Below are 13,281 nucleotides of genomic sequence, written 5' to 3'. Positions count from 1 at the left end.
GCGAAATATTTTCAACGCGCCTCATCGAGCGGCGCCATAAGTTTAGTAAACGTGTCGAGCTTGCAAGATCGTAATGGTGTCGGCAGTTTGTTCTGAACCCACTGAATTATGAAAGCCTCGCTTTGAAATTCTATTGTGTCGCGTGTGCTTTATGATTATATTTGCGGTAGATTGCCGATGTTATTCGATACTGAAAGTGTTCTTTGTTAAAATTTCGAACGCGATAGATTTATACATCTGTGTGTATCTTGCGAGAAAAGTGACCCCGTACGAGCGAATACGAAAGTTTCGCACGTGAAAATGTAATACTTAAATCAAGCATATGTGTATGCACAGTATCTAAGTTGCTTGCTCAGTAGATGAGGAAAACGTGTCGGCAGACGTAATGTGTCGAGACACCGTATGTGCGATCCCAAAGTTTTCAATGAGGGAAGATTTCGTTGCGAAGTTTCCGCGAAACTTTCTTCCAGAGCTCGCGTTTCTGTTTGGATTAACGGCGAGAAATAAAAAAGTATCAACGAAATTAATGCCTTGCGCCTACATAGAAAAGTTTTTCCGTAATGACTATATTTCACACCACTCGTGCTTTAATTAACGAGCCGCAGGTTCTATGGATTCTGACTTGAAATTTCTCACAGAATTTCACGCTTTACAAATTTCTACCCGTTTCAAGTGGCACCTCTAATTTTTCCTAAAAAAAAAAAAAAAAATTTACAAAGTTGCGCTTTATGAGTTATAAAAGAAATATTTAACTTAAATAAAATATCTCAATATAATATAATTATAAATGTTATGTGTGTATTTTAAGTTTTAGAGCTAAAAAGCTAAAGTTTTTTGCGTTAAATATTTTTCACACTTTGCTGAAGAATTAGCAAAGGGGATAATAGCTAGCTTATTCAATCACGCATATTATTTTTCGATTTCTTTTATCACATCTATGTAAACACTGTAATATATCTAAAGAGCTGCAGCTGTAATAATATTTAATAATTTAGAAACTGCGGATTTATTTCGAAATTTGTCTTACAAATTACGTCGACGTGAATATGTACTTGTATTTCCATGGGGATTTATTTGCAAGCGAAGATAAATCATGAAAGACGAAATGAGAAAATGGCGCAGCGTAATAAAGAAAAAAACAATTCGTGTATCTTCATTCACTTTTCATGAGAAATACACAAGTGATATTCTTAAATCAATTATTTTTAATTGCACCATTTCAGCATTTAGCCTCGAAAAGTGCATCATTTATCGTTTATTTCACATTTGCAGCAAAAAAAATTATTCTCTGTCAATAAAAGTTGCCCAATAAAGCCTTTATCGACTCCGTCAAACCGAATATCCACCGGGCATCGTATAAAATACGAACGAATTTTATTCACTACGTTGATCGCGCCCAACAAAACAATTAACGATATCACGATAATTCATCCATGTTGCCGATGGTCATATTTTCTGAAAACTCGCTGTATCCTGTTCATGCCCGTGCCTTCGTATTTCATGTTTAATTACGTAATATGAGATATAAACAGATGTTCAATTTCCTAGTTATTATTCAGTTTTACGTAGTTTTCCAATAAATAATCATATAAACCGGTATCACGCACTTCAATCGGAATATATAATTTCTATTTTTGTCCCGGATCTTCCCTCATTCGAAATGGATTGGAAAATATTTTTTTCCCACGTGTTGTGCCGAGTTCGCATGAAAGGTTTTCTGCATTGCTTACTTTCGCGACACACAATATCCGGCCGTAAATTAATCCGCTCCCGGAGCTGTTTTAGACCTATGCGAATCGATAATATATGCACGGCCTATATGGAAGAGGTGTTACGTGCGATGAGAGACATGCTCCCATCGGCGCATCAAAATGCACGTCACAGTTACGGGTTGGGGAATTAGGCGGGCCAATATAATGCACTGAACCCCAAGCTGTTCACTTATCTGGGTCATCTTCCGTTCATAGAAACTATTCATGTAGTGTAGACATATAATGAATGTTCTTGGAAATCAGTTGGACATTTAATTGTCTATCCAGGAACATATACACGTGCGTTGAACACAGTGCTCATGGTGTATTATACTATTATATAATATAATAGTAATTTAAGTCACATATTCTTCTGTTTGAAATAATAATTAACTCTCAATATCTTTGTGTATTAAAACTTACTATTATATTTAATAGTTTTCTAACAATATATATATAAATCATTATATATAATAATTATTAAATTCATACGTATATATGAATATAGTGTGTATCCTCCCTCGAGGTAAACCTTTGACTTACCATAACTTTTTGTGTACTCTCGGGAGAGAAATGTAATTTCAAGCCATTAAGTTTGGAGTTCTGTAGTATTGCCTTTGTCCTTTTAATGTGCCACGCGAGAAATTCGAGAGAGAAATTTTAAGAGTTTTGTTGTTTCCTCAAATTTCTAATACACAACGTTAGGACGTCCTAAAGGATGGAAGAATATTTTTGTAATTGCATGTTAATGATATGTTGCTTTTTGAAGCAAAACATTTTTTTGTCGCAATGCGCTTTTAATTCTTATAACTAAAAATCGCACGAAATTTCTCCGAGAGAGACTCAGCAACTCAGATAGGAAATTCACAAGTTACTTAAACATGTTCTTCAACGGGTAGCATAATTAACTTTCTAGTTACTCCATTGTATTATACCACTAGTTACTTCGATGTATTATATTATACTTCTCTCAGATTTGTTCTAAAACACGTATTATTTAATATTAATACCGTACAGAAGTTAATATTGACGCTAATAATGTTTGCGAATGTTTCCGGCGAGAATGACGATAAGAGAATTTCATTGTTCGCAGAGATAAAAGGATGTCGCCGTGATGTTACATCGAAGCGCTTCGTCGCGGCGCCGACGAGCGTCGCCAAACGTGGCAAACTCGAGCCAGTCGGCACCTTCGACGATGCGAGGTCGACGAGCGAGTGTAGCGACTGACAAACCCCTCATCTTGCCACCAACTAGCCCTGGACCGATGGAAAGACAACGGTCGCCGAGGGGTAGCATGGTGCCGAATATCGCTCTAGATACCGAGAGCGACTCCCCCGATGAGGTAGTATGTTCACCTTTTTATATCTCTTCTAGAACTCCAAATGTAATTTCTTTATATATGTGTATTTGAATCGTTATTTTAATGTATAGTGTAACATGAAATATTAATCCCTTGCACCGCGCCAATTATTCCGTTTTGATATATGTGAGGTCAAACGCAAATGTCAAAGATTCATTCTTTCGTAGAGAGGTGTGTAAAGACCTGATTTATTATTTTTAGAACCGTCACGAATAACAATTAAGTGATTTGATTTAAGTGATTTGACAGTTTTACAATACTAGCAATCATGTAGAGAGCATAGAAAATAATTTGAATCAATTGAAACTCTCAGTCAACCAAGTTTCCGAAAGCTTGAAATATGCAACAGATTTCGTTCTTTTTTCTTGTTTTTTTTTTTATTCCCTTCAGGCTACGCAATGTTACACGGAATATTCAATTACTCAAGGGATACTCGACTGTACAGGTGTTTGACATTGCATTCGATCGATATGAGCACCGCGCTATATCCATCGACGAAACTGAATACTTTTTTGTCACACATGTTGTACATGAGTTTATCCACAAAATTTTGAGGTCGTGAAATTTTCAGATGGATTGCTATCACATGTTATTCATTAGCGGGTGATTGATGCGGCGTAGGCACGCGTTTCAAAAGTTATCGGTCGGCTTTGTACAGCGATCGTTAAAATGATTAAAATACGTTCACTTCAATCGAGGGCTTCGACGTATTTTGCGAGAGCGTGGAGTTTTGTTTTCATATGCGAATGTGTAAATTTATTCCTATGTTAATTTCTATATACTATGTTAATTAAAGTAAATACAGTGCAGAGATGTGGGTGCGTGCAAGATTAACACACGTATCTCCAACATTTTAGATAAAAGGAAATTCAATTAACAAAAATTAGAAATTAAACAGTTTGCAAAGAAAAACTTGACGAGCTAATAATTATTTACTGAATATTTTACGAAGGGAGAGAAAAAGTGCGATATCTTTTACAAAAATTTCATATATAGTTGAAAATTAATTTCTGCTTAAACAGCTTTCTGTTAGAAACAGTAAATAAAGTACATGGCACGAGGTAATACTCTGGAATCTATGGTGATCTATTTCAGGGAGGAATCTGTCGCAGGATCCTACCGGATCCTGAACAATACGGCACCGGTCGCAACTCCCTGGCACCCGAGGCGAGCCGCAGTCCGCGAAACTCTCTAATACCTGACGATTACTGCAGAAGTCCGCGGGGCTCCCTAATACCGGACCCGAGCAGGAGCCCACGCAATAGTCTAGTACCAGACATGGTGCGATCACCGCGGAACAGCCTGACGCCGGAAATTTCTCTTAGTCCGCGTCACTCTCTGGTGCCGGACTTGGCACTCAGTCCGAGAAATTCCCTGGTGCCGGACGTGGCCTACAACCGGAGTCCAAGGAACAGTATGGTGGCAGTTGGTGGCTCTAGAATATCCCTCTTACCCGAGAATGGTAATGCGATCGCCGCTAATCGCAGCCCCAGACATTCGTTGGTGCCGGACTCGACGAGAAGTCCACGAGGCAGCATGGCTAATCTGGACTTCGATCGAAGTCCGCGCGGCTCGATCTGCCCGGAACTGCACAGAACGCCCAGGGGCAGTATCACGCCCATGGAAGTCGTGGACAGAACTCCGCGTGGTTCGATAGCCTCGGAGTGTCTGAACCAGAGTCCCCGCGGTTCCATCGTGCCCGATCCCACCAGATCGCCCAGAGGATCGATAGTGCCGGACCCGAATCGATCCCCGCGGGGATCGATATGCCCGGAGGGCAGCAACAGAAGCCCGAGAGGATCGATCGTACCGCACGATCAGACGAACCGATCGCCGCGCGGAAGTATAGGCATGAACGACGCCGACAGACATTCGAGAGGTTCTCTCGGAGCCATCAACGACGACGAAAACAGGAGTCCCAGAGGCAGCGTCGGGCCTGAGGGGATCAATAGAAGTCCTAGGGGTAGTCTCGGAGGACATCAAGACAGACGGGCGCCGAGAGGCAACCTGGGCTTGCAAGATCCTAGAAGAGCTTCCGCGGATCAGGGTGAGAATTTATGATATTTTGAGTATCTTTAATTTAATAGCGTCAATTCGGTTCCTTCAAACTTTATCCGCTAAAATATGCTTTTGCCCATTAAAATATTAAAAATAATATTGTTTTTATTTTAACATTTACTGATCATTACTGTCAGAATTGCTATTATAAATAAAAACAATTATCACTTGAGTTGGACTTTGAGGTAGAAACTATTCCTTTGTACTAAAATGCAAATAATCGAGAGAGTTACGATACTGAAATCATTGGAGACTTCCGCGAATTGCAACCGATGCGACGTTGCCTTACTTCGATACGGAAACTACTGTGAAAATGTGGTTCTTGAATGTATTCAAACCGCAATGCTCTGCATCTGAATACCGAAATACAGATATAATCCGATCGCGAAATTATATCCCCGTCGCGGTGAAACGCAACGCGATGTGCAAAGGAAATGTTTGCGCTTGCCACAAATGCGGTCAGATTGTGCCAATAATATGCCTCTGCATGAGCGACATGTCAATCATACGTGACAGAATTAAATACAATAGTCCATTTATTCATCAAGACATTACAACTACGATTAACGAAATGTCGCTGGTAGTGGGTATATTTGATAAAAATAATCTTAATCTGGCACCGAGTATAAAAACTTTGTCTCACGTATCGCGCATTGAAATAAATATCGAAAGTAATCAACGCTTTTATCCGTTTTCTGCCTGTCGAGTAATTATATGAGCTCTTTTATATGCGGCATAAGGACGGGCCATAAAGTATTCACGAATTCCACGCAAGCATTTCCTTACATCCCCGCATTTCCAAGTTGAGAGAATTTACCTCGTAGCAGCAAGTATCTTCTCTCCCCGGGGAATGTAATGGCAATTTGACGCTCATTACCGTACAACTCGACATCGGGTCTCCGGAGAGGCCGATTAGTTTTCGTTCGTTTCTCTCGTGTTCGGGGCATCGAGTGCGATAGACGCGCATAATATATTTCGAGTGATGGGAATTGGTCGCCGGGCGATACATCCTCCGGCGTGTCGATTGCGCACACCCGATACTTCTCATTGCGAATCCTACGGCAGATACGATAGACGTTTGCCGTTACGTAAGCAGGTGACACACGAACGGAAGAAGCGGATCTGCCAAGCGATGTAAAACAATATCGACAAGTCGACAACGATTCGCGAGGTTTTCATTAAGAAATAACGTCGATCCCCTATCTCCCCTGATTTCCAATAATTTAGCGCAGTTAAATTTATTGCGATTTAATCAAGTTAGATGAACGCGAAGTATCTTCGAATTTGATATCAATCTTTCGACGGTGCTTTTACACAAGTATAACACAGCAGGAGTTTTAGAAATAATGGAAATAACTTTCCATCGGCGTGATCGTACACATTTTACATTTGTTTTAAATTTATAAATTATTAATTTCCTCTTTGCAATCGATCGTGGCAATTATAATCAACTGCCATAAATCACGAATCATATTTTTGGCAAGTGTATGCGAGTTATTAGACTTGAACGTATCGTGAGCCAAATTGCTATTGGCGGTTGGAAAACCCGCAGCACATAGATACGGCGGTATTAAACCTCCTAAGTCGACCTATGCAAATTGGTTCACCACAATCTTAGATATATGTGCATGCAGATAATATATGTATATGTCTCGCGGTGATAATTCGCCACTAATATTTCAGAATAAGATAAAAGTCACGAGAAACATAAACTTAATAATTTTGCACGCTAAAGACGTTTTTTTTTCCGACGCGATATTCTTAGGGTCGTGAAACAAGAAATCAAACGCGGAGGCAAACAAGAAAAGCATTCGAGTTTCAACTCGAGCGATAATTAACGTCACGCGGGAAAGGGTTATGTTTTGGTCTCGCAAATTGGCCTGATTTTGTCGCATGTGCACACGACACTTATTAACGTTAGCAGCTACGCTGAACCACCGGCAGTCACGAGATTGAAATATGCGTCTGATACATATTCTCACTTACCCACTTGGCGCGACTGCGATGCGAGAGGGATTGCGTGCGTACTCTTAGGCGGTCAGAACAATCGGGCGAAAGCGCGAGTTTCTCCTTGAGTATTCTAAAACAGTAAAAATGCAAATATTTAATGAATAATTCATTATAATTTTGCAATTGTTCTGATTTCATAAATATTACAATAATATAATGTAAAAGAAACGTATTAAACTGCCCTCTTGGAGGTTTTATCGCACAAATTTGTTCGCCTTCCATATGATTATCCCTCTTAAGATCGATACAAGATTGACCTGTTTACCCAGCTAACGGCGAGTGAGAAAAGTCGATAAATTTCGCGACGAGAGACGTCACAATAATCAAAATCTCTCCAACAGATAGAATTCGTATTCTATAAATTGAAAGCACGGATTTATCGCGCGAAGCAGCGCGCATTACGCGAAAGCTTGTTGACAGAGATATCTCGTTCGAGTTTGCAGTGCATGATGTCTCTTTACAATGAAATTCGTGGAAATGGAGACTACAAATTAAATTGTGCACTAACGTTGTAAATTGGCGCGCCGTTTGCCATTGTTCGTAACACTAGTTATCTAGTGTTCATTAATTGCAAACGTGCTAAAACAAAGAGAATCGGAAAGTACCAGTCAGAATAATAAAATCACAAAAAACTTTCAAACGCGAAAATAAATTGGATGGTACAATCTGGTCCGATCTATTTTTGCTAAATACATTAAACTTATATAAAATTTGCGTGTGTATATATACATGTATAATACATGCAAAGTGTTTATAGCGAGAAAAGTTATCAAAAAATTAAATAAAATACTTATAAATAATTATTTTTATTTCAAATAGTGATTTTTGAGTTATGAGAGCTGGCCAATCACAAACTATGTTTAGAGAACTGCACGTCTGTGAGTCGGGCAAACGGTAATGATCGCATGACAGACAACAGTCTAAATGTAATCTCCGATTGAGAAAAGCTTTAAGTTTTTATATAAAAAAATTACGGTTTAAAATGAAAATCTACAAATAACTATTTTAATTAATTTTTTGATAATTTTCTCTCTTGTTATAATATTTTATATCGCAAATTTCGGAACGTTACGTATACAGAATTTTGCCAATCTGGTGTACATAAAGTCATAGAATTTAAAAATTCATCTCGGTTACAGAAAGGAAATTGCATATTGATGAAAGAAGTATCTTTTATCAAATATACAGTGAATATGTAAGTTTAAAGAACACGAGACTCTATTTTGTGATTTTTCCGCTCGAGTTCCATCGTATCTTCATAAATATTCACGGCATATTGGCCAAGAATTTTGTGAGATATTTTTCTCTTGCGTAAGAATTTCGAAAGACAGTCGGATAAATTCAAATATTTGCGCTTGTGTCCAGGGAGCACGAGAAACCGAAGTTCCTCACCCTATCGCCAAAGAGAAGTGAGCTCGGGAAGCGTTAGATCGGGCGGAAGCGGTGGCGCACAGGTCAATCTGGGATATGGAACGAACGCCTGGGCCGATTCTAGGCGAGCCAGCAGCTCTGTGTCGCAGGTAACCGTGCTCTCTCTCTTCTCTCTCTTTCTCTCTCTCTCTCTCTCTTCATCTCTCTCATCGTACCCGTTGCGATCTCGGCTTGCAACGTTCAAGGAATTTCTTTCTCGGCCACGTCGTTACAGTGCACGCCCCAGTTGCGTTACGAGTGTACCGAAATTTCTCGCCCGAGCGAGGGAAACGGGCGACTGGGACGCTCTCCATCTTTATGACTCAACGGATATATACGCGGCCAACTTGAGGTTGCAATTTGTCATTTATCATCCTTTGCGGTAATTACGACGAAGCGGGACAGTTGCAGGCAGAGAGCATAGAGACACTCTTTTTATTTGCCGGAAGTACGGCTAACAAGGCAACTTCCGTAAACCACGGTGTGCCATGTTGTAAAAAGAGTTGTAAAAAGAAACTTTTTCTTTTCGTTGACTGCTTTGACAAGTAAATAATACTTTTGTTTTGTTTTAATTACTTTTACTTCGATTAAAATACACCGTTCGTTTTAATTATCGAGCATAATATTTCAATTCATACGAGTTTAATGTACTTGGTTGATTTTTTACTTGGAGCTAAGCAACCAAGAGATATCTTTTAGATTTTATAAAATTTTACAACATATAATAAAAATTCAAAATTGTATATTTTAATAAAATTTGAATATTTACATAAAAAAATAATGTGTATGTGTAAGTACAATAAAGAGATTATTAGTAGATTTATTTAAAATTATCTCATGCACAGATCGCACACAGAAAAAAATTTAATATTAAATTAACAATTTATTGTTTCATATATAAGCAAATATATAAAATCTTCTTGGAAAAATTTATAATCTTAAACAGATTTAATTTGCTTACAAGAAAATTTTTCTCTTCATGTAAGTAAATTATGTCTGTTTAAGATTATAAATTTTTCCAAGAAAATTTATATTCTTGCTTATATATGAAACAATGAATTTGTTGATTTGATATTAATTTTTTTTCTGTGTAGATTAACATAAAAACCTAAATTTTAAACAGAAAATAGATTCAAATGTATTAAGACTCGTATATTTGCGGGATTTTTGTTCTAAAAACGTTGCTCTTTGCCAAACGAATTTTTGTCGAGTTAAAAACCGATCGAGTGCAGTCTTGTAAAAGCGTTATCTCCCGTTTTCTTTCTCGTCGTTCACCCTTGTAGAATCTTCAAAGTAATTTTCCTCGTTATTGCTCTAAGGATGTCACGTCGACTTCGCAAGAGACTTTTTATATAATTTTATTTTTAATGACAAAATTTACTTAACTTTGGCTATAAAAGCGGGAAATGAGCCGAGAACTCGTGGAGTGAGTGTGATAAAAGGCAGGCGTCTGCCCCGAAAACAGTCCATCTTACTTAACCGGAAGAAGTGTTACATTAATCACACGTATAACGAAATTGCGACGATAATGCCGCTTATTTTCTAGGATCGGTCATTTATCTTTTTGTTATATTACACGAACCATAGAAAATACTTTCTTCGTATATCGCGCCTATCGAGAGGAAGAGTTATCCTTTAAAAAAGAAGCTTAAACGATCTAAAATTGCACTTTGGACTGGTTTCCTGGTGCAGACACAGCATGGCACGATACGTTGCTGCAGTGCACGCGAGGTGAGGTCGAGTGAATGACGATACAAGCGTTAGCTTCATCGCGGAGATCTTATCACGCCCTCCGTATCCCTGGTGACTTGTCCATTGCCCTTTGATGGAAAACTCTAATGAGTACAAAAGAACTTTCCACAAAGAAAAAAAAAAATGTTTGAAAAAAACAAGGTAAATAAAGTAAAAAAGTTATTAATATGAAAAATAAAGTAATGTATTTCAAGCTTTGATCAATTTTTCAAGTTTTTCTTCATACTTTTCTTAAAAAACTTTTGTTAAGAAAATTTATCTGTGTTTTGAAATTTCATTTAGAGAAATAAACAAAATAATGCATCTTGACTTTACAGTTTGATGATAAAAAAGATTCATATGACGAAACTTCATACGTCAAACTATTAAAGCAATTATTTTAATCATGCTGTTATTTGCCGCGAGAATTATAATGTGAAGAAGTAGGAATCGGAAAAGGGCACATTTTGCTCGTGACAGCTTGAATTTTTCTTACACGGATCGTATCTGCGGCTTATTTGCGCGCTTATATCTGCGCGGAAAAAGTACCCGGGACGTGTACGCGTTACCCGAGAATCTTTCGAAGGATCTTATTCCGCAGAACGAGAATCGACGTAGGTCGACGAGAAAGAAGAGACGTGTCGACAACCGTTCGACGAAGCTGTGCCCGTGCCTTTCAGGACCGTTTATTGGATCTACGTTGTGTGGAAAGTGAACGGAATATAAATTGATCTCTGATGCCAAATCTGCACAGCGTTTCGAGGAGGAAAGGGTAGATAAAAAGTGCCAAAACCGATAATTAAAGCGTACCGTAAGGTCGAATTTTTCGTAAAATATAAAAAGTATTGACCTTTATTTGCCGATGATTAAATCTTTGTGTAAAAAATCTTTCGCACCGCTGAATTTTTATTCATTAAAAGAAAAATCTTTGAATAAATCATTTTTAAAAATTCGAATCGCCATTAATTCTTATTTATGAATTACGAACGTGTTGGTTAACACGGGTTCCCACGGAACCAAAGATGGAAAAACTGCACTTGTTCCGTCGCTAATTGGATTACTCTGTAATCAGCGAAATACAGATGAAGCGGTACACGGCGACGCACTCTAACGCAAGGTAATGAAGACGAAATGAAACAAAATTAATGTTACTAATGTTACTAAAATAAAATTACAATAAATAGAAAAATACATATACGAAGAAAGAGTGAGAGAGGAAGGGGGGGGGGGGAAGAAAGAGAGAAGTTAAAATAAGTTAAAAGTTGGAATGTGTCCTTTTATAGCTTTGTGAAATCTTTTTCGTGATAAAGTCTAATGTCACGTGTATGCCATTAATCAGAGCGAATGAACTTGCCGGCACGAAATTGTATTACATTACGGGAGAAAATCTGATTTGAGCTGTCGCGTGTGCTTTCAGCTTTCAGGCGATGAGTCGCGTCGGCTTTGCGCTAGCGGCGCGAAAGCACCTGAAAAGGGCGTTGCGGAAGCTGCGAATCTCGGTGTGGCGACCTACGGTTCAGTTGTGTTTCAGCTGAAAGACGCCCACCTTGAGGCAAACGGCATCTGTGACTTCGTCTTTCGCGCTTTGAGAGTCATCAGCAAGACGATGACGTTCACCATATGTCTGACCTGTTTGTCCACTGTGCCTATATTGATGTTCATCTTCGGTGAGTGAACAGATCACGAGAGATGTGGTTAGACGGATAACGAGCGGTTTTGATTAACATCGGCTGCGTGAATCGAGAGAGAGGGAGGTCTTTGACCGATAATCGGCCACGTCTAGATAATTTAATCACGAGAAAGTGTGTTCAGATAGCATAATATGAATATTATATAATACCTAGCGACTGAATAAGTGGGTCGAAAACGAAGTGAAGTTAGTTCGATCCGTTTTACACTTCGACACAAAAAGACGATCGATAACCACTGGTGGTATATCTATATTTATGAACTATAACAACATGGTCTCGTGAGACTTCAAGAAAGACTATACAGCTTGTCTATACTTTGTAATCCATGGCGCTTTTTAAAATTTAAGTATTGCTGACGTTATATTTTAAAGAATCTTTTCGTCATTTAATAGAGGAGATGATATTATGGTTTCTCAATTGTTTTATATTTTGCACAATATTTTTATTAATGATCAATATTTTAAATTTAAACGTGATAATTACGTCGTCAATGTGTTGTTCAATCGATTCTAGACTGAAACTTATAAAATATTTATTACTTGAGATGCTATTTATAAAAATGTGACGACACTGTACAATGGCCTCTCTTCCCACAAGAATAGATTGAAAAAATTGATTTTGTTTAAAAAACACGGTGTTTTGTTATAAAATTACGTATTTGTTCAAAATAAAGAGAAAATATCGCAGAATATATGCAAATGTATATACGTATATACACAATTTCCGCAAGCAGACCGCAGTACTGAAAATCTATATTACATATAACGTAAATTATAAAGTAGCAGTAGGAATACAATCAACTTATCAAATAATGACTTCGGTATAACAACTTGGAAAAAAACCATTAAGCTTGTTGAGGTGTTAGTACATTTAAAAGACGGCATTAACAAAATGTCATTATTGTATGCACTGTCAGTATTGTTTAATTCTGCAGAAACTGAGGAAATCTAATTAATTAAATGATAAAATGTACCTTGGAAAAAATTTTGAAATACTTAAAAGTAAAAATGTCTTATAGCAAATGTCAATTTTTATATATTAGCGCTATTGCATAATGACGGCCTGCCGAAGAGATAAGTAATCACTAGAATTCATCACCTAACGTAGATATAAAGTAGTCATTATATTTACAAGGACTGTAATTTCACCTTCTCCTCTATCTTTTTTAACGTACTTTCATTTTCAAGGTACATAGTTTCTCAATGTTACTTTTAACGATTATTATATGAAAATTTTATGTCATTAAAAAGGTTGGTACTGAAAAAAAAAA

General features: G+C 37.7%; 1 protein-coding gene across 3 annotated transcripts in view; it reads left to right on the top strand.

Moving 5' to 3' along the window:
- Positions 1–13,281, top strand: part of LOC105195179 (nascent polypeptide-associated complex subunit alpha, muscle-specific form) — a 54,385-nt gene that overhangs the window by 12,805 nt on the left and 28,299 nt on the right. For all 3 annotated transcript variants that reach the window (XR_003268255.2, XR_003268256.2, XM_011160465.3), the window contains exons 2-5: positions 2,845–3,093; positions 4,207–5,158; positions 8,545–8,699; positions 11,738–11,987. Coding sequence is in view for 1 of the 3 variants with exons in the window: in XM_011160465.3 (XP_011158767.1) it covers positions 2,866–3,093; positions 4,207–5,158; positions 8,545–8,699; positions 11,738–11,987 (1,585 nt within the window). In the remaining 2 variants the exon portion in view is untranslated. The remainder of the gene's footprint in view (positions 1–2,844; positions 3,094–4,206; positions 5,159–8,544; positions 8,700–11,737; positions 11,988–13,281) is intronic.

This window comes from Solenopsis invicta, chromosome 5, assembly GCF_016802725.1.
Source record: "Solenopsis invicta isolate M01_SB chromosome 5, UNIL_Sinv_3.0, whole genome shotgun sequence".
NCBI classification, from domain to species: Eukaryota; Metazoa; Arthropoda; class Insecta; order Hymenoptera; family Formicidae; genus Solenopsis; species Solenopsis invicta.
This window is presented reverse-complemented; position numbering and strand designations above follow the sequence as displayed.